We start from the raw sequence: 26884 nt of genomic DNA, 5'->3' as shown, positions 1-26884 counted from the left end.
AAAAATAGAAACAACAACGTTGGAGTTAGCTTCACTCGATTTCCCCACAGCAATTTCTTCTTGAGTTGTTTACATCACTCTGCCTTGGCCCTCCAGCTTAATGCTGCTCCAGGGAACAGGTGAGTGAAAGGCACCACATGAGCAGTAATCTCTGCAGTGCCACATTGGGTGCTGGCACTACCAGGCTGGCCAGCAAGTGGGAAATTATCCCCCCTGAAAGGAATCTTTTTTCTCCTCAACTAGAAAACACTGCCCTAATCCTGCAGCTGCTGCTAACCCTGCAATGAGCCCTGTCAGCAGGATTTCCATGGCAGCTCCTCACGTGGATCAAACTCCTGTCAGAACCCTGCAAGCTGGCTCGTGCCTCTACATGTTGTGATGCCAGGCAGCCAGGCAGCTCCTCATGCAAGCTCTCTTTGCTCCATGTGTTTCCTGGGCTAGCAAAGGGCGAGCAGTTGGTACACAGGAGATAAGGCTGCACAAGCAAACAGTCTGTTTGCTTTTAAGGTAAGACCTTGGTTGTTGGCAGCCAAGGAGAATTCAGTTTAAAGGGAGGCTTTCAAGAGGCAGTTTGTCATGCTGTTGTCTTGAGCATGTCACTTTGCATTGTTGACTGGGGCCACTGGTTGTGCTGTCAGCATCTCTGGAACCCAGGCTCTGATGTCTTATTTTCTTATCTGTGATGTTTGTGTATGGCAGACAATCCTACAAACACTTGGGACTTGCTTCTTCAGAGCATAGAGTCATAGAACTGTCAGGGCTGGAAGGGACCTCAAGGCTCAGCCAGTTCCAACCCCCTGCCATGAGCAGGGACACCTCACACCACAGCAGGTTGCTCACAGCCACATCCAGCCTGGTTGCAAAAACCTCCAGGGATGAGGCTTCCACCACCTCCCTGGGGCAACCTGTCCAGTCTCTCACCACCCTCATGGGGAACAACTTCTTCCTAACAGCCAATCTCAATCTACCCCTTTCTATTTTTGCTCCATCCCCTCCAGTCCTATCACTCCCTGACCCCCTCAAAAGTCCCTCCCCAGCTTTCTTGGAGCCCCCTTCAGATCCTGCAAGGCCACCAGAAGGTCTCCTGGGAGCCTTCTCCTCTCCAGCCTGCACAACCCCAACTCTCTCAGGCTGTCTGCAGAGCAGAGCAGCTCCAGCCCTCTGCTCATCCTCATGGCCCTTCTCTGGATATGCTCCAGCATGTCCATATCCTTGTAACAGCATCTTCTGAGGCAACCACCAGTCCCCTTGTGCTGCTCTCTTGGGGCTGAACTTTCCTTCTAGGAAAGCTGCTGCAGATATCTCTGTCCTACGTAAGTCAGAGCCACTGAGTTCAGCAGGGCTGCCTGCGTGAGGCAGCTTGCAACACTGGGCCTCAGCAGGAGGAGTGGAACCAGTTCACTTGCCAGTGGCCCCAGGGAGCCATTGGTTATTACTCTCCAGCAGTGTCCAGGACATTCTCCCTGCTTTCCAAGTAGTGAAGACATTGTGTCACTCCCCTGCCCCGCAGTGATCGTCAGGGATGGTTTTCAGGCAGAGCTGCTGGGAGTGTTTGTGTTCCAGTGAGGAAAGCTCACGTGTGTCAGCATCCAGCCTGTGATGAAATCACTCTCCCCTGCAGTCAGTCTCCCAATGATCACTTATGGGGGTGATCTCCAGGCACAAGGCTTTCCTTTCCCTCTAGTGCCTTTGAGCCTTTATTTAAGAATCAGTCATAGACTCACAGAATGGGTTGGGTTGGAAGGGACCTCAAAGCTCAGCCAGTTCCAACTCCCCTGCCATGGGCAGGGACACCTCCCACCAGCCCAGCTTGCTCAGGGCCTCATCCAGCCTGGCCTTGAATACCTCCAGGGAGGAGGCATCCACAGCCTCCCTGGGCAACCTGTTCCAGTCTCTCCCCACCCTCACTCTCATAGAATCATAGAATCAACCAGGTTGGAAGAGACCTCCAAGCTCATCCAGTCCAACCTATCACCCAGCCCTATCCAATCAACCAGCCCATGGTACTAAGTGCCTCATCCAGGCTTCTCTTGAACATCTCCAGTGATGGTGACTCCACCACCTCCCTGGCAGCACATCCCAATGGGCAATCATTCTCTCTGTGAAGAACTTCCTCCTAACACCCAACCTACACCTCCCCTGGCACAGCTTGAGACTGTGTCCTCTTGTTCTGGTGCTGGTTGCCTGGGAGAAGAGCCCAAGCCCCTCCTGGCTACAACCTCCCTTCAGGTAGTTGTAGACAGCAATGAGGTCTCCCCTGAGCCTCCTCTTCTCCAGGCTGAACACCCCCAGCTCCCTCACCTCTCCTCATAGAGTTTGTGTTTCAGACCCCTCCCCAGCCTTGTTGCCCTTCTCTGGACACCTTCCAGCATCTCAACATCTCTCTTGAACTGAGGAGCCCAGAACTGGACACAGCACTCAAGGTGTGGCCTGAGCAGTGCTGAGCACAGGGCAGGATGAGTTCCCTGCTCCTGCTGGCCACACTATTGCTGTTGCAGGCCAGGATGCCATTGGCCTTCTTGGCCACCTGGGCACACTGCTGGCTCATGTTCAGCCTACTATCAACCAGCACCCCCAGGTCCCTCTCTGCCTGGCTGCTCTCCAGCCACTCTGTCCCAGCCTGTAGTGCTGCTTGGGGTTGTTGTGGCCAAAGTGTAGAACCTGGCACTTGGACTTGTTCAAGCTCATCCCATTGGCCTCTGCCCCCCCAACCAGCCTGTCCAGGTCCCTCTGCAGGGCCCTCCTACCCTCCAGCAGATCCACACCTGCTCCTCACTTGGTGTCATCTGCAAACTTACTGATGATGGACTCAATCCCCTCATCCAGATCATCAAAAAAGATATTGAACAGGATGGGGCCCAACACTGATCCCTGGGGGACACCACCAGTGCCTGGCTCCCAACTGGATGCCAACCATTCGCCACCATTCTCTGGGCCCAGCCCTCCAGCCAGTTCTTGACCCATTTCAGAGTGACATTTCAACAATTTCTTCCTCATCTCCAGTCTCAGTCCCCCTCTTCCAGCTCACAGATGTTGCCCCTCATCCTGGCACTACAAGCCCTTGTCAAAAGTCAGGAAAAGAAGACAGGAAAAATCTTTTCTAGCTCAAAGGGATTCTGCAAGGGAACAAACTAGGCCACCACTCCAAGCAAACACATTCCAGTTTTCTCTGAGAGCTTCATGCAATGCAACACATCCACCCCTCTGCACCCTCACCTTTGGATAGCATTGCCAAGGCTGAAGAGGCATCAGTGAGACCTGAAAATTCAGAGCAGTGTCAACAGGAGCAGGCATCCCAGCTTGATAGCTGAAAGTCATGGAGGTCAGAAGAGAGCTCCGTGGTGACCTCCATCCAAAGCACCAAACAGGTCTGCACCACCCCTTGTAGGCCCACCCCTGCTCAGGTGCAAAGACACCAAGTGGCAAACTCTTTTATAACTGGGTGTGGGGCAAGAATGTCTAATAGAGAATGTGTGTGAGATCTTGGAGCAGACCTGTCCCCTGAAGGTCTCTTCAAAAGGGGTACCTACAGGATGGTTATGCCAAAGACATGACAGCCTGTGGCAGTGTCATCAACACTCTACTTTCAGGGCTTTCTCCAAGAGCTGCCCTTAAAAGTTGCTTCTCTAAACAGTTCACCAAAAGTCCATCTGTTTATCAAAGCAGACTGAGCCACATGTTTTATCAAAATCAAAAATCCCTGAGACTGAGAATGAAGAAACACTGGCACAGGGTGCCCAGGGAGGCTGTGGCTGCCTCCTGGCTGGAGGTGTTGCAGGCCAGGCTGGATGAGGTCCTGAGCAAGCTGTGGCTGGTGGGAGGTGTCCCTGCCCATGGCAGGGAGTTGGAACTGGATTATCTCTAAGGTCCCTTTCATCCCAAACCATTTTGTGAATCTATGATGCACTTGCAGGAATGTAAAGGTGCTGAGAGGACAGCCAGCACAGGATCTTGTCCATAACTCAAGGTTTAACAGGACATAGGAAGAGAAAACCAGGGAGAAGTAATTCTAGCTGCAGCTGTAGTCCTCCCATGGTCACATTAGCCAGCAGCAGGCACCAGAGGTTTTGTCTCATCCCACAGACCTGAGCACAGCAAAGCTCACAGAAGGGCTGGAGCTGCTCTGCTCTGGAGACAGCCTGAGAGAGTTGGGGTTGTGCAGGCTGGAGAGGAGAAGGCTCCCAGGAGACCTTCTGGTGGCCTGCCAGGATCTGAAAGGGGCTCCAAGAAAGCTGGGGAGGGACTTTTGAGGGTGTCAGGGAGTGACAGGACTAGGGGGGATGGAGCAAAAGTAGAAATGGGGAGATTGAGATTGGCTGTTAGGAAGAAGTTGTTCCCCATGAGGGTGGTGAGAGACTGGCACAGGTTGCCCAGGGAGGTGGTGGAAGCCTCATCCCTGGAGGGTTTTGCAGCCAGGCTGGATGTGGCTGTGAGCAACCTGCTGTGGTGTGAGGTGTCCCTGCCCATGGCAGGGGGTTGGAACTGGCTGAGCCTTGAGGTCCCTTCCAGCCCTGACAATTCTGTGATGCTATGATAAGACCTGGCACAGACTGAGAAGGAATCTTTTCAATGAATATCTAAAGGGTGGAGGGCATTAGGATGGGGCTGGACTCTTTTCAGTGACAGGGTAAGGGGTGACAGGCACAAACTGGAACCCAGGAGACTTCACATAAACATAAGGAGAAACCTCCAGCTGCTGGATCCTTGGAGCAGGCTGCCCAGAGAGGTTGTGGAGTCTCCTTCTTTGGAGACTTTCAAAATCTTCCTGTGCAGCCTGATCCAGGTGTCCCTGCTTTAGCAGGGGAGCTGGACTGGATGTTCTCCAGAGGTGCTTTCCAACCCCCACCATTCTGTGATTCTGCAAGAGCTCAGTGCCACTGACACAAACTCCTGTGTGCATGGAACCAGCCTTGCTGAGTGGTGGTGTGACAGGGCAGGTCCCACCTGTGAGAACAGCCACCTGGCTCCTGCAGCAGCCAAGCAAGGCAATACCATGGGGTGGGTTACATCTCAGAAAGCCACATCCCAGCACCACTCTTTGCCACTAAAATGGCAAAACAGGCAAGGAAATAAACACAGCTATGGCTGCACCTCTGCCCCTGCCAAACCACAGCCACCACGAGTCTGGCAGTGACCAATCAGCAGCAATTTCCTGACCAAGATCACCAGAGACAAAAGGTGAGCAGAGGTCCTGGCGCTGTCACCTCCTGTAACTCTTCCCTGCAGGTGGTTTGTTGCTTACATTTTGAGTTCCAGGGATCCAACTTTACACATTCCCCTTGGCTGCAGTACAGTGAGGGCTGTGCCCTCCCAGGACACCACAGAGGGATGAAATAGTTTTTCCTACTTGGATCTCATCCATCTCTCCTCTCAGAAGCACTTGCCACGCTGTGCCCAGTGACTCATAACCAGCACAGCTGTAGCAGCCAGGCCTCTCTTTAGCCAAAACAACTCTTAGAGAAGCTTTGCAGCACAGACTGCTCCAGCTTACCTCTTTCTGACCATACCTGTGGGGATCTGGCATGGGAAGATCATCCCATGTGCCATATGCACAACCAGTGGTGACAGCCAAAGACTGCAGTAGGCACCAGGGGAAGGTGCCTGCCAGATGCACCTCCTAGAAGACACTTTATTAAAGCAAAATTTCCTGTCCTCCCAAGCCAACGTGTTCTGGGCACACCAGAGATCACTTTCACCTCTCCCAACCAACCATTCTCCTCATAAAAGAGGTTTCGTTTTTGTTTTTTTAGATAAAGATCATTCGTGCCCTGGTGGTTCAGCTCCCCAAAAGAACAACTTCATTCTGAAGAGCACCTTTCTTTAGGCTGGGCAAGGAGTGGCTCAGGAGGAGACTCTAGAAGGCCTTGGGGGTGTCAGGTGGTGACAAACTGCCCAGGAGCCAGCAGTGGTCCCTGGCAGCCCAGCAGGCAGCTGTGTGCTGAGCTGCATCCAGAGCAGGGAGAGCAGCAGCACAGGGAGGGGATTCTGCCCCTCTGCTCTGCTCTGCTCACACCCCACCTGCAGCACTGCCTCCACTGCTGGGCCCCCAGCACAAGAGGGACCTGGAGCTGCTGCAGAGAGTCCAGAGGAGGCCACCAAGATGATCAGAGGCTGAAGAACCTCCCCTATGGGGCCAGGCTGGGAGAGTTGGGGCTGTTCAGGATGGAGAAGAGAAGGCTCCAGGGAGACCTCAGAGCAGCTTCCAGTACCTGAAGGGCTCCAGGAGAGCTGGGGAGGGACTTTGGCCAAGGGCTGGGAGTGCCAGGATGAGGGACAATGGCTTGGAGCTGGGAGAGGGGAGATTGAGAGTGGAGATGATGAAGAAATTGTTGAGATTGAGGGTGGGGAGAGACTGGCACAGGCTGCCCAGGGAGGCTGTGGCTGCCTCCTGCCTGGAGGTGTTGCAGGCCAGGCTGGATGAGGCCCTGAGCAAGCTGTGCTGGTGGGAGGTGTCCCTGCCCATGGCAGGGATTTGGAGCTGGATGAGCTTTAAGCTCCCTTCCAACCCAAACCATTCTCTGCTGTCTGATCTTTGTGTCCCATCAAGAGCAGGACTTTTTTATCCCAGATTCGATTCCCATCACACTCAAGCATTTAACTGCTGTTATCCCTGGATCATGTTAAATGGATCCTGGGAAACAAAGCCCTTCCATTGCAGAATAGATGGGACTCCTCCCTGAGTAACTGAGATGCCAGAGTATGGGGAAGGTGAACTTCATAGCAAAACCAGCCTTCAGGTCACACAAACTCAGCCATTCCCTGAGTGTTTTAAGTGAGTTGAGTCCACTGCTTGTCATAACCTTCAGATACCTATTTCAGCCAGCAACCAATCAAAGCTTTGTCAGAGCAGCTGCCCAAACCCAGGAGCACTTCTACTCTTCTAACAACAAACTCCAAAAACCATTTTAAACAAAGAATTTTGATTTCTCTAACAAATAATTAATCAAAGAGGCCGAATCCCATATCATCATCTGACTCTTCTGACTCCTCCTTCTTCTCTTCTTTCTTCTCCTCAGCTGAAGGGGAAACAAAGAAGACCAAGACAATGGTTAAATATTTACACTTTTGGCTCCAGAGATTTCCAAGAGAGACTTCCTGGTGCTCTCAGCTTTTGTATTATTGATATTTTGGCTTCCGTGGTTTCTCTCATTCCCTTCCCAGAGCCAAATACACCCGGGGGACACAGACACTGCTACTGAGGCTGACATCTCTCTGAGACTTGGTTCTAAGCCAGACCAACCTTAAGCTGGGTAAAGAGCAAATTCTGGCAGCCCAAAGGCAAAGGACTGCTCAGTCTCAATCACACAGCGAACTGCCAAAGTTAACTCTGTGATCAAAGCCATGGAAAGTCCTGAGATTTGGGCTCAGTTGTTAAAAATCTTACAGGAGCTGCTCTGGACCAGTCTGTACTCACCTGCAGCTGGGGCAGCAGCTGCAGCAGGAGCAGCAGAGCCTCCTCCAGCAGCCACAGCCACAGCTCCCCCAGCAGGCATGCTGGCCAGCTTCCCATTACCTGAGCAGGAAGGAGAAGAGAGTTTCAACACTCAACACAAGCAGCAAGGTACAGTGAAAGGAGCAGAGGTGACAGTTCAGAACAAACCAGCTGCTGTCTGATGGACTGCACTACTGTGTCCAGGTCTGGAGCCCCCATTACAAGATCTGGAGGTGCTGGAAGGTGTCCAGAGAAGGGCCACAAGGAGGAGCAGAGGGCTGGAGCTGCTCTGCTCTGCAGACAGCCTGAGAGAGTTGGGGTTGTCCAGGCCGGAGAGGAGAAGGCTCCCAGGAGACATTCTGGTGGCCTTCCAGGATCTGAAGGGGGCTCCAAGAAAGCTGGGGAGGGACTTTTGAGGGGGTCAGGGAGTGATAGGACTGGGGGGGGGGGGATGGAGCAAAAGTAGAAGTGGGGAGATTGAGATTGGCTGTTAGGAAGAAGTTGTTCCCCATGAGGGTGGTGAGAGACTGGCAGAGGTTGCCCAGGGAGGTGGTGGAAGCCTCATCCCTGGAGGTTTTTGCAGCCAGGCTGGATGTGGCTGTGAGCAACCTGCTGTGGTGTGAGGTGTCCCTGCCCATGGCAGGGGGTTGGGACTGGCTGAGCCTTGAGGTCCCTTCCAGCCCTGACACTTCTGTGATTCTGTGACTGGACCTGGCACTGTTAGCTGACAGGAACAAGAGGAACAGCAAGATAGCATAAACTATTCTATGAAAAAAGAGTTTGAGACTCACAAAGGCTTATCCCAAGGACCCCAAGAGCATCTCATTAGCAAGTTTTCTCCTGTCCTACAGAAACTGTGGCAAACTCACCCAATTTTACAGATAGAGAAAAATTCTGTTTTCAGAATTTTAACATCCCAGAAGCTGACAACTTCAACACACCTCACAATGAGCATGTAGGCAGCTCTGGCTTCCCCCCCTCCCACCTTTCATTGAGGGTATGGAGAACCGTGAGGGCCTGACTGGATCACACCTCAGGAGAGAAGCACTGGATACTAGGGGATGGAAGGGACATTTGGAGAGTGAGTCTAACCCCTCTGCCAAAGCAGAATCACCCAGGAACACATCCAGGTGGGTTTGGAATCTTTCCAGAGAAGGAGACTCCACAACTTCTCTGGGCAGCCTCCTCCAGGACTCCAGCATCCTCAGACCACAGAATTTTCTCCTCAGGTTGAAGCAGAACTTCCTTGGTTCCAGTTTGTGTCCATTGCCCCTTGACCTATCACAGGATAGCACTGAAAAGATCCTGGCCCCTTCCTGACACCCACCCCTCAGATATTGACAGACATCAATAAGTTGTCCTCTCAGGCTGCTCTTTTCCAGACTAAACAGCCTCAGGGCTCTCAGCCTTTCCTCCTCACACAATGTTCCAGTCCCTTCATCATCCTCATAGCCTCCACTGGACTCTCTCCAGTAGCTCCCTGACTCTCTTGTACTGGGGAGCCCAGAACTGGACACAGTACTCCAGATATGACCTCACCAGTAGAAGAGGAGGAGACCCTCCCTTGCCCTGCTTGCCACACTCCTCTTTATGCCCCCTGGGACACCATTGACCTTCTTAGCCACAAGAGCACATTGCTGACCTATGGGTAACTTACTGTCCACCAGGACTCCCAGGTCCTTCATAGCAAAGAGTGAGGTAGTTTCAACCCATCTCCAGCACCCCATGAACCCTCTTGCATCTCCTTTGAGAGGAGCAGACTCATCTAGGGGAGGGACTTTTTAGGATATGAGGGAGTGATAGGACTGGGGGGAATGGAATAAAGCTGGAAGTGGGGAGATTCAGGCTGGATGTGAGGAAGAAGTTCTTCCCCATGAGAGTGGTGAGAGCCTGGAATGGGTTGTCCAGGGAGGTGGTTGAGGCTCCATCCCTGGAGGTGTTTGCAGCCAGGCTGGATGAGGCTCTGGCAGTGTGAGGTGTCCCTGCCCATGGCAGGGGGCTTGGAACCAGATGATCCTTGTGATCCCTTCCAACCCTGACTGATTCTATGATTCTGTGACTCCTGCTGGCCTTTGCAGAACCAGCTGCTCCTCTGGCATCCCCCCTTTCACATACCAATGCTCCCATGGCACTCAGAGGTCCTGTACACAGCGTGTCTGCCCACATTCCAGTTCTGGGAATCAGTTTCTAAATAATCCCTTCTGACTTCAAGCTCTAATAAACCAACCAAGTAAACAAGCATGCTTCATCTGCATGGCACTGTGTTCTAGGAAACCATTTATTTAAGGAAAAAAAAAGCCTTCCAGAGAAAGCATGAGTGCTGCAAGCACGTGTACCACAGCTCTCTTTGCTCTTCACATGAAAAAGAACTCTCCAGTTACTCCTCAGAACAGCAAGGTCCTGCCAACCTTTAAGCAATTATGTCTCAAATCTCCCTTTTGCCTAAGCATTTGCAAAGAAAAATAGGAATTAATTCAGCAGAAACCTTTGCACTACTTCAGCTCTGCTCCATTTCAGACCTACAGCCAAGTCATGTTAAAAGTTGCAGCTTTGGGAGGAGCCAGCAGGTAAAAGCCAAAAGATTCTACAGGAGCCAGCACCTGGGAGTCTACTCTTGGAGAAGGGGAAATGCCAGACTTGGGGAGCTCTGAAGAGGGGTGACCTGGAGACAAAGCTTACAAGGAGCAGCTCTGTGAACTAGGGTTGTTTAGTCTGGAGAAGAGAAGGCTGAGGGAGACCTCATTGCTCTCTACAGCTCCTGAGAGGAGGCTGCAGTCAGGTGGGGGTTGGGCTCTTCTCCCCAGTCTCAGGTGATAGAAGGAAAGGAACTGGCCTGAAATTGTGCCAGGAGAGGGCTAGGTTGGAGAGCAGGAAAAGTTTGTTTGCTGCAAGAGTGGCCAGGGATTGGCAGAGGCTGCCCAGGGAGGTGGTGGAGTTCCTATTTCTGAAGGTGTTCAAGAAAGCTGTGGCCATGGCACTTGGAGCCATGGTGGGGTTGGATTGCTGGTTGGACTGGATGAAGTTAAAGGGCTTTACCAACCCAAACAATTCTGATTCTATAATCACAGAGGGTGGAACTGTGCCCTAACTGTGAACTGACATTTACTTTTAATATTCTTGACATTTAAGCCTCTCCTTGCTTTACAGAACTGGTGTACACAACTGGTGGTGAATGCAAAGGAAAAGCCTCCCAGGGATCTCAAGGACAGCTAATTCTTTCTCTGATCAACCTGTCCAGAAAACTAGGCCATGAGCAGACCACCAGTAAGCTCACACATCTCCCAGTTTTCCAGTTCAATGTGGTCCACAAGCGAAACCCAGCAGGTACTGGCACCAACCTGCAGGGAATTAGAATGGACCTGGAGCTCAGTCCAGCTTGTGGGTCCTCAACCAGAGCTCCACTGATGAATGAGCAGGGAGCTGGCAGCATTTCTGTGCTCTCAGCTCTGTTCCCAAAGCAGCAGAGGCAGTTGTGTGGCACTCAGGCTGTACTTACCCTGAGCAATGACATCCTCAATGTTCTTCCCATTCAGCTCACTGATAACCTGGGTAAATAAAGTTCAGAACGTTAGCAGGTTGCAAACAGCATGAGCAGAAGCTACACTTCCACAAGCACTGAGTAACCACCACGTGCAATGCCTCCATCCTCCTCATCCAGCCCCAACATTCCCTGTTTCTCTGTGGAAGGGACAGGACATTGGAATGAAAACCTCACCAAGTCTTTCACCCTTTCCCTCTGACAGCTTTTTCATTACAACTGTCACAATAAAGTCCTAACAAGTCCAAGGACCTTGCAGTAAGGACACACAGATGTTGTGGAGCCCATTAGGAAACCCCACTAATGGTCACCGAGGGGCTGGTAAAATATCTTGCTTAATACCCACTGGAAGGGCTCTGAACCACTTGGCTCTGGACCAGGAACCACAGGGGGTTGTTCCCAGCACCACCAAATGTTACAGCCAAGCTGGCAGTTGCACCTCTGCACTGGAACAAAGAGTCCCAGCTCGTCTTACCACGGTTGTTCTATACCCTGGCACAAGGAAAGCAAAAGTCAAACCCCAAAATGCTAATAAAGCAAGCAAGCAGTTAAAAAAACCAAAACATGCCAGCCCTTCCTGCTGAGTCCCTGCTAGCAGGGGTCAGTGCTGAGCCACCACAGGGCTTTACCCAAGAGCTCTCCACCAGGCACCTCCTGCTGAGACAGGCTGTGATGTGACCAGGCCATGCCTGTGTCTTTGCTTCATCCAGACTTGACTACAGACTGACACTGGTACAAGATGCAGCCAGTGCAAACAGGAAAGACCCAAACAAATCCCAGAGCAGCTGTCTGGATACTGAAGGACCAGAGAAAACTAATTTATGAAGGCATTAAATGTAAAGCCTTGGCATTTAAGGAGGGGCACCACCAGTCAAAGCAGCACCCCAAGGATGCTGTCAGCTCAGCCACACACCACCTGCTTGGGCCTACTTTAAAACACTGTCTCCAGCTGGGGAGTAACTTGGTTTTCCCTCCACCTCTCTGGAAACACTCCCATGCAAGTATGGGCCAGGTGCTAAGACCATTTTTGGGGTCTTCCTTTCCATGGCCATTTATTTTTAATTCCACAAGGCTGAATCTGTGGCATCACAAGCAACATTCTCATGAATACATTCTTCTTAAAATCCTTGGTTTTCAACACAACCATTTCAGCATTTATGTCCAACAACTTTAGTATCACAGAATCACAGACTGTTAGGGGTTGGAAGGGACCTCTGGAGCTCATCCAGTCCAACCCCCTGCCAGAGCAGGGGCACCCAGAACACATCCAGGAGAGGTTGGAAAGTCTCCAGAGCAGGAGACTCCACAACCTCCCTGGGCAGCCTGGCACCTTCACAGGGACAAAGTTTTCCCTCCTGTTCCTGTGGCACCTCCTCTGCTCCAGCTGGCACCCAGTGCCCCTTGTGCTGTCCTTGGCCATCCCTGAGCAGAGCCTGGCTCCAGCCCTGCACATCTTTATCCCCAGCCATGAGGTCACCCTCAGGCTCCTCTGCTCCCAGCTCCAAGCCCCAGCTCCCTCAGTCTGGCCTCACAGGAGATGTTCCACTGCCTGCAGCAGCTCTGTGGCTCTGGGATGGACTCTCTCAAGCAGTTCCCTGAGGTCCACCTGGAACTGAGGGGCCCTGACCTGGACACAATATTCCAGATGTGGCTTCACCAGGGCAGAATAGAGGGGCAGGAAAACCTTTCTCAACCTCCTAACCACAGCTCTTCTAATCCACCCTAGGATGTCCTCGGCCTTGTTAGCCACAAAGGCACGTTGCTGCCTCATGGGCATCCTTCTGTCTACCAGGACCCCTAGGGCCCTCTGTGCTGCTCTCCAACAGGTCATTCCCCAGCCTACACTGGTATATGGTCCATGCTATAATCTGCCTGTTTCTTGGTGAAGAAACAAATGCTTTTTAGCAGCACAGGCCCTCAAGTGGTAGCTTTGAGTCAATACTGGCCAAAAGCCCAAATCAGATATGAATCAGATATGACTTTCACACCACACATTATGTCAGAACTAACAGCCAATACAACTTGGCTGCAGCCAACAACTCACTGAAAACTCTTAGACTGTAAGTCAGAAGCCAGCAACATCTGACAGGTATCTTCATGCAAGGCAGGTGTTAAATAAGAAACCCAACTTCTACAAAAACCTTGTAAAAACAGTTCTGATTGGCTAAGTGCTGCTTTAAAAGTCACACGAGGTGATCAGAGAACATCTGGACAAAATAAGACTAAATCACAACAGCAAGGCAGCTAAAGAAACACTGAAACCAAGGGAGCAGCTCCAGTGTCTGATGCTGACTAGGACACAAACACTGGGAATTAAGAGGCAACACAACCTTGTTCATGCGTTCATCGTCTGTCTCGATGCCAACGCTGTCGAGGATCTTCTTCAAGTCCTTCGACGTGGGAGATTCGTTGCCACCGAGGACGGCGAGAAGGTAAGCTGCGACGTAACGCATCCTGTAAACGACAGAAATGGGTATTCAGTGCTATGGATCGCGTTACGCCTGCGAAGATTTACTTCCTCACTGAGTGACGCAGACCTCACCCTCCCAGCCACAACTGCTCTGCTTCCAAATCAACGCTCAAGACAGGCGAGGCCCCACGCACCGCGCCAGGCTCTGAAGCGATGCCATCCCAACCTCGAACAGCCAGCGCGGCCTTGCCCCGCAAATCTCTCCCTAAAGAAGGCAGCATCGCGGCCTCCTGGAGCTCTATGCCCTCCCTCGACATCCCCGCCCGGGCTCCCCACGCCTCAGCCTGTCCCGTCCCTCTGCAGGCCCAGGCCGGCAGAGCACATGGCCGCCATCCCCCCATACACTCCCCGCGCCAGCAGTCCAGCCCGGGCCTCGGCGGCAGCGGATCTTGAACGGCCGTTCCCGCGGGGCGAGAAGGGAAGGGAAGGGACGGCCGCCCGCTTACTTGTAGGAGGTGACGGCAGAGGGAGACAGGCCCGAGACGTGCGTGCGCGATGGCGGCTCGGCGGCGAAAAGGAAGGGGTGGTGCTAGGGCCACGCCTTCTTCCTGTCACCCTGCAACAACGCGCGCTGCCATTGGGCTGTGCCAGCGGGCAGTGACCAACGGGGAGCAGCAGTTGCTGAGGGCCGCCGCGCAGGCAGCGGAGGATGCGCAGAGCAGGGTTGGGGGTGCGGTGCGGCGCGGCGCGGCGCTGCCTGGAGCCGGCTGGCGATGCTCGGGGCCGCGGCAATAGAATTTCTGTTTTCAGGGCTTTCCCCCCCCCCCCTAAACTGCGATGTCCGCGTGGGTTCGATGCTGCCACCCGCTGTTCCGTGCCCTGGTGGGGTTAGCCTGGTCTCGCAGCAAGCGTAGCCCCCTCCTGGAGAGCCTGGCTGCTCCTGGCTGGGATGGGAGGATGCTGCACTGGGTTCAGAACTGGCTGGCAGGGCCCAAGGAGTGGTGGGGAATGGAGTTAACTCCAGCTGGTGGCTGCTCACCAGGGATGTTCCCTAGAGCTCAGTACTGGGGCCAGGTCTCTTTAGTGTCTTTGTCACTGCTCTGGGTGAGGATGTTGAGGTAGCCTCACCAGGTGACACCAAGTTAGTCACAACTGTTGATCTGCTGGGGGTTTGGGAGGCTCTGCAGAGGGACACGGACAGGCTGGATTGATGGGACAAGGAGAGATTCGATAAGGCTGAGTGCTGGGTCCTGCACTTGGGTCACAATGACCCCCTGAATGCTCCAGGCTTGGGGCAGAGTGGCTGGAAACTGCCTAGTAGAGAGCGACCTGAGAGTGTTGATCCACAGCTGCCAGGGTGTGCCCAGGTGGCCAAGAAGGCCACCAGCATCCTGGCCTGGGTCAGCAACAGTGTGACCTGGACCCAGCACAACCAGGGCAGGGATTATTCTCTTGTACTCAGCACTGCTGAGGCCACAGCTTGAGTGCAGGATTCAGTTTTGGGGCCCTTGCTCCAAGAATGACATTGAGGGGTTGGAGAAGGTCCAGAGAGGGGCAACAAACCCAGGGAAGGGTCTGGAGAACAGGGCTAGGGAGGAGCAGCTGAGGGACCTAGGGGTGATTAGTGTGGAGAAGAGGAGGCTGAAGGGAGGCCTCATTGCTCTTTACAACTCCCTGATACGACAAAAGGAAATGGCCTGAAGTTGTGCCAGAGGGGGTTTAGGTTGGACATAGAGAATAATTTCTTTCCCAAAAGGGTTGTCAAGGCATGGAACAGGCTGCCCAGGGCAGTGACGTATGTAGTCCCCATCCCTGCAGGGGTTTCAGAATTGTGTAGATGTGGTGCTGAGAGCCATGGCTTAGTGGTGACCAGGCAGTGCTGGGTTAATGGCTGGGCTGGATGATCTTAAAGGTGTCTTCCAATCAAAATGATTCTGTGAGCCTGGAGCCAGGTAGGGGTTGGTCTCTTTCTCCCAAGGACCAAGTGACAGGATGAGAGGAAACAGCCTCAAGTTGCACCAGGGGAGGTTTATGTAAGGAAAATATGTTTGGTGAAAGGGTTGTCAAGGCCTGGCCCTCACTGCCCAGGGCAGTGGTGGAGTCCCCATCCTTGGAGGGATTTAAAAGACACAGATGTGGTGCTAAAGGACACGAGTTAGCACCAGACTTGGCAGTGCTGGGTTCGAGGGGGGAAGCAGGGAGCAGCGGCTCAGCCTGGGCAGGCAGGAGCTGATTGCCCTGCAGCATGGCCTTGCCATGGGATCACAGGAATTACTGCCCAGCCTTAGGCACTGGATTTTCTCCTGGATTAGGGAAATGAACAAAAGTGGAAAGCTAACATTATGTCAGAGAGCACCGGATCTGAATGACCCATCAGGGCTGCAGCAGCCGGGCTGTGGGGAGGCTTTGGCTGGCCCTGGCTTGCCACCCAGGAGCCTCCCCATGACCCCCTGCGTGGGTGAGGGCACTCTCCACTGTTCTAGAAGCTGTACTGCTACCACAAAACACCAAAGACACCCAGCCTCCCAGTTTTGTAATTGGGAAGTGCTTCAGAGCAGCAGTGCACCGAGCCTCGGGGCGGCCTCGCTGGTGGGGGGAGTTAGACCCAGCAGCAGGGGCTGGAGGCTGGAGCCCTTTTGGGGCAGCAGAAACCTGGCTGTGAAAGAGCAAGGGCTGCTCCAGCTCCCCAGTTCCTGCTGCGGCTCCCCCAATTCCTGCTCCGCCTTCTCCATTCCTGCTGCGGCTCCCCTGTTCCTGCTCCGGCTCCCCCATTCCTGCGCTAGTTCTCCCATTCCTACTCCAGTTCCCTCGCTGAGTTTTCAGGGACACCCTTTCCCCCGGTTCCTTTCCTGCGGGCTGAGCTCACATCTGAGCCCAGGGGAGCAGCACCGGGACCTGCCGAGGTGCCGAGGCCGTGGCGGCAGGAGGAAAATCTCTTTCCGTGACATTATCGTGACACTATCGTGACATTGCCGTGACAGCTTGCCCCGGGCCGCTTGCCCCTCGTCCTGCTGCATCCGGCACCTCCTCCGCCTCGTCCCGCCCCGGCAGTGCCGATCCCGCTGAACTTTCAGGAAGCGCCCGAGCCCAGCCGGGCCGAGGGGAGCCCAACCCAGGGGCGGCCGGGCCGCCGGGAGCCCGGCTGCGGGTGCGGAGGGGTGAGGAAGCCGCGGCCGTGCTCAGTGGGGCACAGGTCCGGTGGGCAGGCTGCGGGTCCTGCCGGGGGTTCCGCGGGGGCCGAGCCTCGGCTGAGGGGTCCTGTGGGGTGATAGGGGCCGTGTGGGGTGATGGGGCCGGGGGCTGGCAGGTGGGGACAGCGGGGGGCTGGCAGGTATGGACAGCGGGGGGCTGGCAGGTGGGCACAGCCAGGGGCTGGCAGGTGGGGACAGCGGGGGGCTGGCAGGTGGGCACAGCCGGGGCTGGCAGGTGGGGACAGCGGGGGGCTGGCAGGTGGGGACAGCCAGGGGCTGGCAGGTGGGGACAGCGGGGGGCTGGCAGGTGGGGACAGCGGGGTCTGGCAGGTGGGGACAGCGGGGGGCTGGCAGGTATGGACAGCGGGGTCTGGCAGGTGGGGACAGCGGGGGGCTGGCAGGTGGGGACAGCCGGGGCTGGCAGGTGGGGACAGCGGGGGGCTGGCAGGTATGGACAGCGGGGTCTGGCAGGTGGGGACAGCGGGGGGCTGGCAGGTGGGGACAGCGGGGGGCTGGCAGGTGGGGACAGCGGGGGGCTGGCAGGTGGGGACAGCCGGGGCTGGCAGGTGGGGACAGCGGGGGGCTGGCAGGTATGGACAGTGGGGGGCTGGCAGGTGGGGACAGCCGGGGCTGGCAGGTGGGGACAGCGGGGGGCTGGCAGGTGGGCACAGCCGGGGCTGGCAGGTGGGGACAGCGGGGGGCTGGCAGGTGGGGACAGCCAGGGGCTGGCAGGTGGGGACAGCGGGGGGCTGGCAGGTGGGCACAGCCGGGGCTGGCAGGTGGGGACAGCGGGGGGCTGGCAGGTATGGACAGCGGGGGGCTGGCAGGTGGGGACAGCCAGGGACTGGCAGGTGGGGACAGCGGGGGGCTGGCAGGTGGGCACAGCCGGGGCTGGCAGGTGGGGACAGCGGGGGGCTGGCAGGTATGGACAGCGGGGGGCTGGCAGGTGGGGACAGCCAGGGACTGGCAGGTGGGGACAGCCGGGGCCGTGCCTGTGCGCAAGGTGCCTGCCCCTGTCCCGCACACACGCCTGGGGCAGCGTTTGTGCTCTCCCGGCATCTCTGGCATGGAGTTGTCCTCTGGTTCCCTTAGCATCAGCAGGTCTCCAAAGCTGTGGCAGGTGGCCTGGGAGAGAGCTGTGTGTGTGCTGCGTGTGGCCCTTGTGTCAGAAGGATTTACCCTGCCACTAAAGCAGGCATTTGCATTTCCCTCTTCTTCTATCCCTATGTGACCAGGATGTTTCTGTGGTGGTGAGGCCTCACCGGGGGTACTGGGTCCAGTTCTAGGCACTCCAGCTCAGGAAGGACAAAGAACTATTGGAGGGAGTCCAGTGCAGGGCCAGTGAGCTGCCGAGGGGACTGGAACAGCTCTCATGTGAAGAAAGGCTGAGAGAGCTGGGGCTGGGTAGCCAGGAGGAGGCTGAGTGGGAATCTGATCAATGCTTACAAATATCTGAGGAGTGGTGTCAGGAAGATGAGGCCAAACTCTTCTCAGTGGTCCCAGTGTCAGGACAAGAGGTAATGAACATGAACTTGAACATAGGAAGTTCCATCTAAACATGGGAAGAAGCTTCTGGACTTCGAGGGTGGCAGAGCCCTGGAGCAGGCTGCCCAGGATGGTTGTGGAGTCTCCTTCTCTAGAGACTTTCAAACCCTGCCTGAATGCATTCCTGTGTGACCTGCCCTGGATGTCCCTGCTCTGGCAGGGGGGTTGGACTGGATGATCTCCAGAGGTCCCTTCCAATGCCTACAATTCTGTGATGGAGGGAGCTGGGTGTGATGCCTCCCCTCAGACTGTGCCTTGGAAATCCCAGTGCTGCCACATCCTGGTTAGCAGTAAGAAGCAGTGCTCCTCAGCATGTGCCAGGGGCATTAGCTTGCTCTTGCTGGCCCTGGACCTAAAAGCCATTGTGAGTGTTCTTTGTACCTCTGCCTCACTCACTCATTCAAAAGAAACTTCTCTTTTGCCTGTTTGAGCCATGACAGGGTTTAAAACCAACTCCCAACGTCCACACTATAAAGTAGTTCACTTGCCCAGATCAGGAGGACTTGCAAAGGATAAAGTAAAGGCAAAGAGCAGGAAAGAGAGGACTTGAAAGTAGGAAACAGAGGACTGCTGTAATAAAAGCAAATGAGGTGCTTCTGCTTATCTTTGTGCTCATCGGTGTGCTCTGGTGGGAGTAGCTGGTTGGGGAGGAAGGCTTCTTCACACTAGGAAGGCAGAGGAGTAATTAATTTGTTTAGATTTCATATCTCTGCTCCTTTAGGTTTAAATCCTTCGTAGCAAGCAGGATGTGAAAGCTACTTTTCCCCTTTATCCATGGAGGGTGCTGTTAGGGGAGGGAAGGAGTGCAAGCTGTTCACTAACTGGCTGTGGCTTCACGCCCAGTTCGCTGCCTTACAGCATCCCTGCAGAGACCAATCTGCAAGAGCCCCAAGCCCACTGCACAGCCCAGTGCCCTGGACCTGCCTTTTCTCACCCCCTCCCTGGCCTGCTCACATTTGCTCTGCTGCCCTTTGCCTGGTTTTATCTACCCTCACTTTTATCCTGTTATGAAACTGAGTTCTTTGAGGACCTGTGGCAGCCTCTGGGCTTTGCTCCAGGCTTGGGTCTCCCTGCCCTGGTTTCCCCCTCCACTTCTAAAGCTTCCCACTAAGGCACTCTGAAATCTGCTTAAGGCATAGGCAGCATTTCTGTCTTTTCATGTTAATATTGGGATTTGTTCTGATGGGGAGAGCTTAGAGCAGTCTTCCAGTAGCTGAAAGGGGCTACAAGAAAGCTGAGGGGGAGCTTTGGACAAGGGCTTTGTGGTAGGGTGAAGGGCAATGGCTTTGAGCTGGAAGAGGGGAGCTTGAAACTGGAGGTGAGGAAGAAATTGTTGAGAGTGAGGGTGGGGAGAGACTGGCACAGGTTGCCCAGGGAGGCTGTGGCTGCCTCCTGCCTGGAGGTGTTGAAGGCCAGGCTGGATGAGGCCCTGAGCAAGCTGTGCTGGTGGGAGGTGTCCCTGCCCATGGCAGGGGTTTGAAACTGGATGAGCTTTAAGGTCCCTTCCACCCCAAACCATTCTGTGAATCTATGAATTGCTTCTCTCCCTGCCAAGAGGAGAATCCTCCGTGGCATCCATCACCCCCCAAAGCTTTCAGTGACACTGGTGCCATCCCTCCTGCCCTCTCACTGTGATGATAAACTGTTTCCAGCCTCTCTGGGCTGGGGCAGGAGGCCTTCATTGTGCATTTGTCTTCTCTTTCAGAGCCATCATTCCTCCTCCTCCTTGTCCCAGCTGCCTCATGGTGCCGCTTTTGCCTATCTGCCTGGCAAGTCAGAGCATGTCCAGACCCCGTGGGCGAGACGTAGAAGATGGCAGAGCTGCTGGGGCTGGGGGCCGAGCGTGGGGAGGGGGCTGTGGGGGCTCCTGGGCTGGCTGACTGCTGCCTGGCAGACCACAGGCTGAACCTGGACGTGTACCCGGACGGCTGCCGCCGCTTCCTGCGCCTCTGCGAGGGGCACCGGCCGGAGGTGCTGCAGGTGGAGTTCCTCCGGCTCAGCGGCAACGACCCCCTCCTGGGCACCACGCTGGGCATCCTTCCTCAGCTGCACTGCCTCAGATCCCTGGTGCTCAAAGGTAAATTCCTGGGCCCTGTCACCACCCCAACTTTCCCAGGCTTAGGGCTTTGGGTTTCTAATCCTTCTCTCCACAGCTGGAGGGCAAACTGCCCTTGGGATTGTTTTGTCCCAGGGCCCCTTACTACAGCCTGAAGATTCCAGCAGGGTACAGCTTCCAGCCTCCTTTTTCCTTTCCTTTATTTCTGCAGCTGCCTGGGGAGCAGTTTGTGCAGTCTGGTTGGGTTGATGCTGCAACAGTCTTCCTGTAGCCATCCTCTAGAAGAGCGTTTTTTGCAGTTACAGGAGAGGGGGGTTGAAAGGTGTTGGGATTTGGGGTAGATGTTCAGCCCCTCTTTCATTTTTGGGGGCTGTCTTTGTGGTGTTTCTATCCTAATCAGTCCCAGCTTGATCCTTGCTCAGTGTCATCACAGAGCAGAGCTCAAGACAGAGGCTGCTCAGCTTTTTATCAGAGGTATGGCTCAAGCTGTAGGAACTGTCAGCCCTGTAAATATTAAGATCCCTCTCTGACTTGCAGCAGGAGCTCAACACAAATGTACATTTCCTGTGCCAGGCTGAGTTGTTTGCTCTTTGGGAGGTGGGATTTTAAAAGAGGGAGGAATAAAAGGGAGTTTGTGGCCAGAATTGAGGGTTCTAGCTGCAAACTGTAGAGGCTGAGGTTTGATTCTTCACCTGCCTCAGATTTCTCAGGTGGATAACGTGGTTTGTCTTTTCCCCCCTTGTGTGAGGTGAGCATAGTGGCAGGGCCTGCTGCCAGGCTTGGTTTGGGACACCCCAAGCAAGGCAGAAGTGCAATCAGATGCTTCACTAAGTCCTCCTGTACAAAGTGCAAGCTGCCAGTTGGGTTGTCCTCATCTTTTACCATCAGGCAGCATTAAAAACGTTTGTTTGCCCCTCTGCTGTGTGTGATACAGACAGCAGTGGAGGGAGAGGAGGGAATGATGAAGAAATGGAGACTTCTGGAAGTTTCCTTTTGTTTGCTTGGCTTATTTCATGTGGGTGCAGCCCCTCTCCACCTTCAGTGTCACAAGCTGGGGTAGAGAACTTGTGTCCATCCCTCCCTGTGCTCTCTGGCCTGCACAATAATAAAGTACCTGCTTTGATCCCCCTATTTTCACTGCTTCCCTCATGTCTGCTCTCCAGTTGTGCAGGGGCAGATCTCAGTTATGGAATGGGTTGGGTTGGAAGGCACCTTAATGCTGATCCAGTTCCAAGCCCCTGCCATGGGCAGGGACACCTCCCACCAGCCCAGCTTGCTCAGGGCCTCATCCAGCCTGGCCTGGAACACCTCCAGGCAGGAGGCAACCACAGCCTCCCTGGGCAACCTGTGCCAGTCTCTCCCCACTCTCACTATCAAGAATTTCTTCCTCACCTCCAGTCTCAATCTCCCCTCTCCCAGCTCACAGCCATTGCCCCTTGCCCTGTCACTCCACGCCCTCAAGGCTGTTTGTCCCTCAGCAGCACAGGCAAAGCCTGGAGGGTGAGGAATGTCTCCTTAGTCCCTACAGTGTTGTGTGTTGGTGGGGAAGGAGGGTGGGAGGCCCTGAGGACTATATGCCAGCTTGCTGGAGGGTGGTAGATGTGTGGCATGGCCTGGCTCTTTCTGAGCTTCAGCCCCAGGTGTGTTTAGCAGAGCTCTGCTGGTTTGGCCTCTCTTGATTCCACATCAAGCCTTCACCATTATATCCCATTTGCTGCTCAGGACCTGGAGGCAAGGAGCAGAACTGTGAGTGCTTTGTAGTCAGAGCTGTTCATTATGACCAGCAGCTCTCCATCTTCTGGGTCTGTGTTCCTCAGAGTCTCTCGAGTGAGGCTGCTGAGGTATCCCTGTGGCATGTTGACCTCTTCCTCCGCTTCCCTCCACACCCAGGTGGCCATACCAGGGATGAGTTTGGTTCGTGCCAGCTTGGCTCCCTGAGCAGCTTGCCACCAGGTGTTGGGAGCCTGACCTGTCTCACCCACCTGGATCTCAGCTTCAACAGCCTCTCTACCCTGCCCAGCTGCATCCTCCATCTCCCCAGCCTCCGTGTGCTCCTGGTGAGCCACAACAGCCTGGTGGCACTCCCACAGGACTTTGGCTTTCTGAGAAAGCTGACTTTCTTCTCTGCTATGAAAAACCAGCTGAAGGACTTACCTCAGAGCATTGGGCAGCTGGGAGAGCTGCAGGAGCTGGATCTCTCTGAAAATGCTTTGGAATTCCTCCCTGAAGAGGTTGGGAATCTGCACAGCTGCACAGAACTGGATCTCTCTGGGAATCGCTTGTCAAGCATCCCAGACTCCTTAGGTAAGTGTTTCCTAGGGGAAAAGGAGAGGGGATGGTGAGCTCTTGGGGCAGTCTTGGAGCCCTGAGGTGCTTGGTCTGTGGTAGCAAGAAGCATCTGTTAGGTTAGAGCCTGCAGAAACATGCTGAGGTCATCAGTCCCTCTGAGCATCCACAGCTCTGGACCAGGTTCTCTGCTTCTGTGAATCACCCAGCCTGAAAAGATTTGGGGTGCTGACAATAAGCCAGGCTGTGCCCAGCTGGCCAAGGAAGCCACCAGCAGCCTGGCCTGGATCAGCAGTGGTGTGGGCAGCAGGAGCAGGGCAGGGATGGTGCCCCTGGACTGGGCACTGCTGAGGCCATAGCTTGAGTGCTGGGTTCAGTTTGGGTCCTCACTCCAAGAAGGACACTGAGGAGCTGGAGCAGGGCCAGAGAAGGGCAACCAAGCTGGGGAAGGGTCTGGAGAACAGGGCTGGGGAGGAGCAGCTGAGGGACCTTGGGGTGTTCAGTGTGGAGAAGAGGAGGCTGAGGGGAGATTTGCAGAAGATGCCAGCAGTGGCTCTGGCAGCCTGGCAGAGGGAGAGCAGGACAAGAAGGAGCTGAGCTGTGGGTCCCCCAGGGTCAGGCTGTGGGCAAAGCAGTGGCATCTCTCTACAGCTCCCTGAAAGGAGGCTGCAGTGACACTAGGGCTCTTCTCCCTAGTGTCAGGGGATAGAAGGAGAGGAACTGGCCTGAAATTATGCCAGGGGAGGGTTAGGTTGGAGAGGAGGAAAAATTTCTTTGGTGCAAGAGTGGTCAGGGATTGGCAGAGGCTGCCCAGGGAGGTGGTGGAGTCCCTATGCCTGGAGGTGTTCCAGAAACCTGTGGCCATGGCACTTTGGGATGTGGTTTGATGGCCATGGTGGGGTTGGGTTGATGGTTGGACTGGTTGATCTCAGAAGGTTTTTCCAACTGGGGTGGGCTGAAATTCTGCCCCTCCCCCCCCATATAATTTGCCAGCCTAGCTGAGTTGGAAGCAAATGAAAGCTGTGTTTACAAGCAAAACAACAATCTACAATGGAATGCAGTGAATATGTACAAAAGATACAGGATTTACAATATTTACAGGGATTCACAATTAACAAACAGCACAGGGACCCCCTGGCCAAAACCCAGGGGAGCTGCAACAGCTTCTCCCTTCCCTGCCTCCCCCTTACTCCCCTGTACAAAAGTGACAAGAGAAAGGAACAGAGAAAGTTGCTGTTAGACTGAGCCAAAACAATGCAGCCAAGGTCAAGCAGAAGCAAGTTAGTATCTGCCAGCCTGAGGAATGATAGAAGTGTCAGGGCTGGAAGGGACCTCAAGGCTCAGCCAGTCCCAACCCCCTGCCATGGGCAGGGACACCTCACACCACAGCAGGTTGCTCACAGCCACATCCAGCCTGGCTGCAAAAACCTCCAGGGATGAGGCTTCCACCACCACCCTGGGCAACCTCTGCCAGTCTCTCACCACCCTCATGGGGAAGAATTTCTTCCTAACATCCAATCTCAATCTCCCCACTTCTACTTTTGCTCCATCCCCCCCAGTCCTGTCACTCCCTGACACCCTCAAAAGTCCCTCCCCAGCTTTCTTGGAGCCCCCTTCAGATCCTGCAAGGCCACCAGAAGGTCTCCTGGGAGCCTTCTCCTCTCCAGCCTGCACAGCCCCAACTCTCTCAGGCTGTCTCCAGAGCAGAGCAGCTCCAGCCCTCTGCTCACCCTCGTGGCCCTTCTCTGGACACCTTCCAGCACCTCCAGATCCTTCCTGGAACAGAGGCTCCAGACCTGGACCCAGAGCTCCAGATGGGGTCTCAGCAGAGTGGAGCAGAAGGGGAAGTGAGAAGAGAGAGAGATTATTTTGATACAACTATTCAAGTCCCTTAATTCTCCAATGGGATGTGTTCAGAACTCTCATCATTTTCCTGTGTACACCCAATAGTAATTTGTTGACATTTTTACTGCTTTTCTGTTCAAGATCTGTGAAAAATGGTAACAGCATAGCCTAGAACTGCCACACCAACCCAAACAATTCTCTGTCTCTGTAAAAAACCAAATGAAATGATAAAAGGCAAAGAAGCTGCTGCTCTCTTGTGCCTTGCCCATGCTCTCTTACTGTGTGCTGAGCATGGTGGTGGTGGGGCTGGAGCTGCTGTGCAGTCCAATTAACACCATGGCTTTGGGGGGGGTGGGGGTCCTCACTTCTCCTTCTCACCCACAGGCAATTTGAAGTCCCTGCAGCGGCTCCATATCCACAGCAATCTGCTGCTCACCGTCCCTGCCTCTCTTGCCAGCCTGCCCAACTTGTCCAGGCTTGATCTGCAGAACAACTGCCTGCGTGCTGTGCCTCCCGAGATCCAGAGCTCCCCCTTCGTGCACCTCCGCGGCAACCCTTTAGGGCAGCCAGCACCACCTCCTGGTAAGTTCAAGGCTGCTGCTGCTGCTGCTGCTGCTGCTGCTGCTGCTGTTACTGCAGCTGTTATTGCTGTTGCTGCTGCTGTTGCTGCTGCTGTTACTGCAGCTGTTATTGTTGCTGCTGTTGCTGCAGCTGTTATTGGTGCTGCTGCTGTTGCTGCTGCTGTTACTGCAGCTGTTATTGTTGCTGCTGTTACTGCAGCTGTTATTGCTGCTGCTGTTGCTGCTGCTGTTACTGCAGCTGTTATTGTTGCTGCTGTTACTGCAGCTGTTATTGTTGCTGCTGTTACTGCAGCTGTTATTGCTGCTGTTACTGCAGCTGTTATTGTTGCTGCTGTTACTGCAGCTGTTATTGTTGCTGCTGCTGCTGCAGCTGTTATTGCTGCTGCTGCTGCTGCTGTTGCTGCTGCTGTTGCTGCAGCTGTTATTGCTGCTGCTGCTGCTGTTGCTGCTGCTGTTACTGCAGCTGTTATTGTTGCTGCTGTTACTGCAGCTGTTATTGCTGCTGCTGCTGCTGCTGCTGTTGCTGCTGCTGTTACTGCAGCTGTTATTGTTGCTGCTGTTGCTGCTGCTGCTGTTGCTGCAGCTGTTATTGCTGCTGCTGCTGTTGCTGCTGCTGTTACTGCAGCTGTTATTGCTGTTGTTGCTGCTGTTGCTGCTGCTGCTGCTGCTGCTGCTGCTGCCCGGCCCTGCCCTCCCCCAGCCGTGGGGTGCCTGGGTCTGGGGTAGAGCAGACAAGCAGGGGGCAGGCAGATGAGTGCTTGTGTGTCTGGAGTCCTCATCAGGTGAGGACAGAGGTAGGGCTAGGTCTGCATTTACAAGCCTGAGCCTGGTCTGACGGGCTGAGTGGTCCCTGGAATTGCTTGCTAGGAAAGGGTTTAGAGGGCAAGTGAAGATGGGATTCATAGAAAACAGTTCAGGAGAAGCCCCTGAAGGGGTTCAGCCTTCTTAGAAGAGGTGAGCATCAGTTCTTGGGCTTGCAGTTTGGCCCTGAGGCTGTGGTGGTTCATGATGCAAGCACAGAGAGCAGTAAGAGGTCACTCCTGGCCTCTGTCAGGAGTAGTGTGGGCATCAGGAGCAGGGCAATGATTGTGCCTCTCTGGACACTGCTGAGGCCACACCTCGAGTGCTGGGTTCAGTTTTGGGCTCCTCACTCCAAGAAGGACATTGAGAGGCTGGAGCAGAGCCAGAGAAGGGCAACAAAGCTGGGGAAGGGTCTGGAGAACAGGGCTGGAGGGAAGGGCATGGAGAACAGGAGCAGCTGAGGGAGCTGGGGGTGCTCAGCCAGGAGAAGAGGAGGCTGAGGGAGACCTCATTGCTCTCTGCAGCTCCCTGAGAGGAGGCTGCAGTCAGCTGGGGGTTGGGCTCTGCTCCCAAGTAACAACACAAGAGGAAATGGCCTCAAGTGGCACCAGGGGTGGTTTAGGTTGCATGTGAGAAGAAACTTCTTCACTGAAAGGGTTCTCAAAGCCTGGCACAGGCTGCCCAGGGAGGTTGTTGAATGCCCATCCCTGGGGCTGTTGAAAAGACACAGAGATGTGGTGCTGAGGGCCAGGGTTTAGCCTCAGCCTTGGTGGACTTAGAGAGTGGTTGGACTGGATGATCTGGAAGGGCTTTTCCAACCAAAGGGATTCTGTGATTCTCTCATTGTGCTTTACACTTCCCTGCTGCTTTCCTGTGGTTCTAGGCTGTAGTAGAGCAGCTCCTTGTCCAAGCTGAGGGTGATGAATGAGCAGGAATCAGCTTGCCCAATGGTGCTGGTTGCCAGGGCTGGCCCCAGGCAGTCAAACATGGCCCTGAGAGCTGCAGGGGTGGCAGACTGAAATGTTTCCTAATTGCAGCTGCTTCTGAGGTTTCCTGGGGCAGACTCAGCATTTCTAGGACACCTTGGGACCCCTAAGTCTCTTCCATCCTCTGGCTGGTGCTCCATCTGAGGCCTGCTGCAGCGTGGGCAGGGTTCTGTAAGCAGCTTCAGACAGATCAGGCTTCAGTCAGATCTGAAA

The 26884-nt window shown here is 54.6% G+C and overlaps 3 protein-coding genes and 1 non-coding gene across 4 annotated transcripts in view; 1 reads left to right on the top strand and 3 right to left on the bottom strand.

Moving 5' to 3' along the window:
- Positions 1–6508: 6508 nt before the first annotated feature.
- RPLP2 (ribosomal protein lateral stalk subunit P2) lies at positions 6509–13954 on the bottom strand. Its single transcript, XM_054390523.1, has 5 exons — positions 13887–13954; positions 13301–13424; positions 10929–10977; positions 7415–7513; positions 6509–7016 (listed from the first exon to the last, which is right to left on the bottom strand). Exons 2-5 carry the CDS (start codon positions 13421–13423, stop codon positions 6940–6942), a joined length of 348 nt encoding a protein of 115 aa, XP_054246498.1. The 5' UTR covers position 13424; positions 13887–13954; the 3' UTR covers positions 6509–6939.
- Positions 10661–10793, bottom strand: LOC128974260 (small nucleolar RNA SNORA52). The gene has a single exon (XR_008489309.1). It is a non-coding gene; the product is annotated as a small nucleolar RNA SNORA52 (small nucleolar RNA).
- A 2384-nt stretch (positions 13955–16338) lies between the features above and the next one.
- On the bottom strand, positions 16339–17630 carry LOC128974181 (uncharacterized). The gene is made up of 2 exons (XM_054390730.1): positions 17564–17630; positions 16339–17462 (listed from the first exon to the last, which is right to left on the bottom strand). The coding sequence occupies exons 1-2, from the start codon at positions 17628–17630 to the stop codon at positions 16339–16341; spliced, it is 1191 nt and encodes a 396-aa protein (XP_054246705.1).
- Positions 17631–18549: 919 nt separating this feature from the next.
- The window catches only part of PIDD1 (p53-induced death domain protein 1), a 45044-nt gene continuing 36709 nt past the window's right edge, over positions 18550–26884 (top strand). Inside the window, 5 exon segments of the mRNA XM_054390729.1 lie at positions 18550–18633; positions 19822–19867; positions 19870–20193; positions 22063–22476; positions 24688–24885. Of these exon segments, the coding sequence (XP_054246704.1) occupies positions 18550–18633; positions 19822–19867; positions 19870–20193; positions 22063–22476; positions 24688–24885 (1066 nt within the window).

The sequence above is a fragment of the Indicator indicator genome, chromosome 21, assembly GCF_027791375.1.
Source record: "Indicator indicator isolate 239-I01 chromosome 21, UM_Iind_1.1, whole genome shotgun sequence".
In the NCBI taxonomy this organism is placed as follows: domain Eukaryota; kingdom Metazoa; phylum Chordata; class Aves; order Piciformes; family Indicatoridae; genus Indicator; species Indicator indicator.
Note: the sequence above shows the minus strand (reverse complement) of the source record. Positions and strands in the feature narration are given on the sequence as shown.

Bases quoted from the DNA above. Each gene is read 5' to 3' on its own strand.
- RPLP2 (XM_054390523.1), bottom strand. From the start codon at position 13,423: ATGCGTTACGTCGCAGCTTACCTTCTCGCCGTCCTCGGTGGCAACGAA. The intron at 10,978-13,300 runs GTTGTGTTGCCT...TTATTTACCCAG, and splicing joins ACGATGAACGCATGAACAAG to GTTATCAGTGAGCTGAATGG. The intron at 7,017-7,414 runs GTGAGTACAGAC...TTTCCCCTTCAG, and splicing joins AGCTGCTGCCCCAGCTGCAG to CTGAGGAGAAGAAAGAAGAG.
- LOC128974181 (XM_054390730.1), bottom strand. From the start codon at position 17,630: ATGCCGGGAGAGCACAAACGCTGCCCCAGGCGTGTGTGCGGGACAGGG. The intron at 17,463-17,563 runs GCACGGCCCCGG...CCCACCTGCCAG, and splicing joins GGCAGGCACCTTGCGCACAG to CCCCGGCTGTGCCCACCTGC.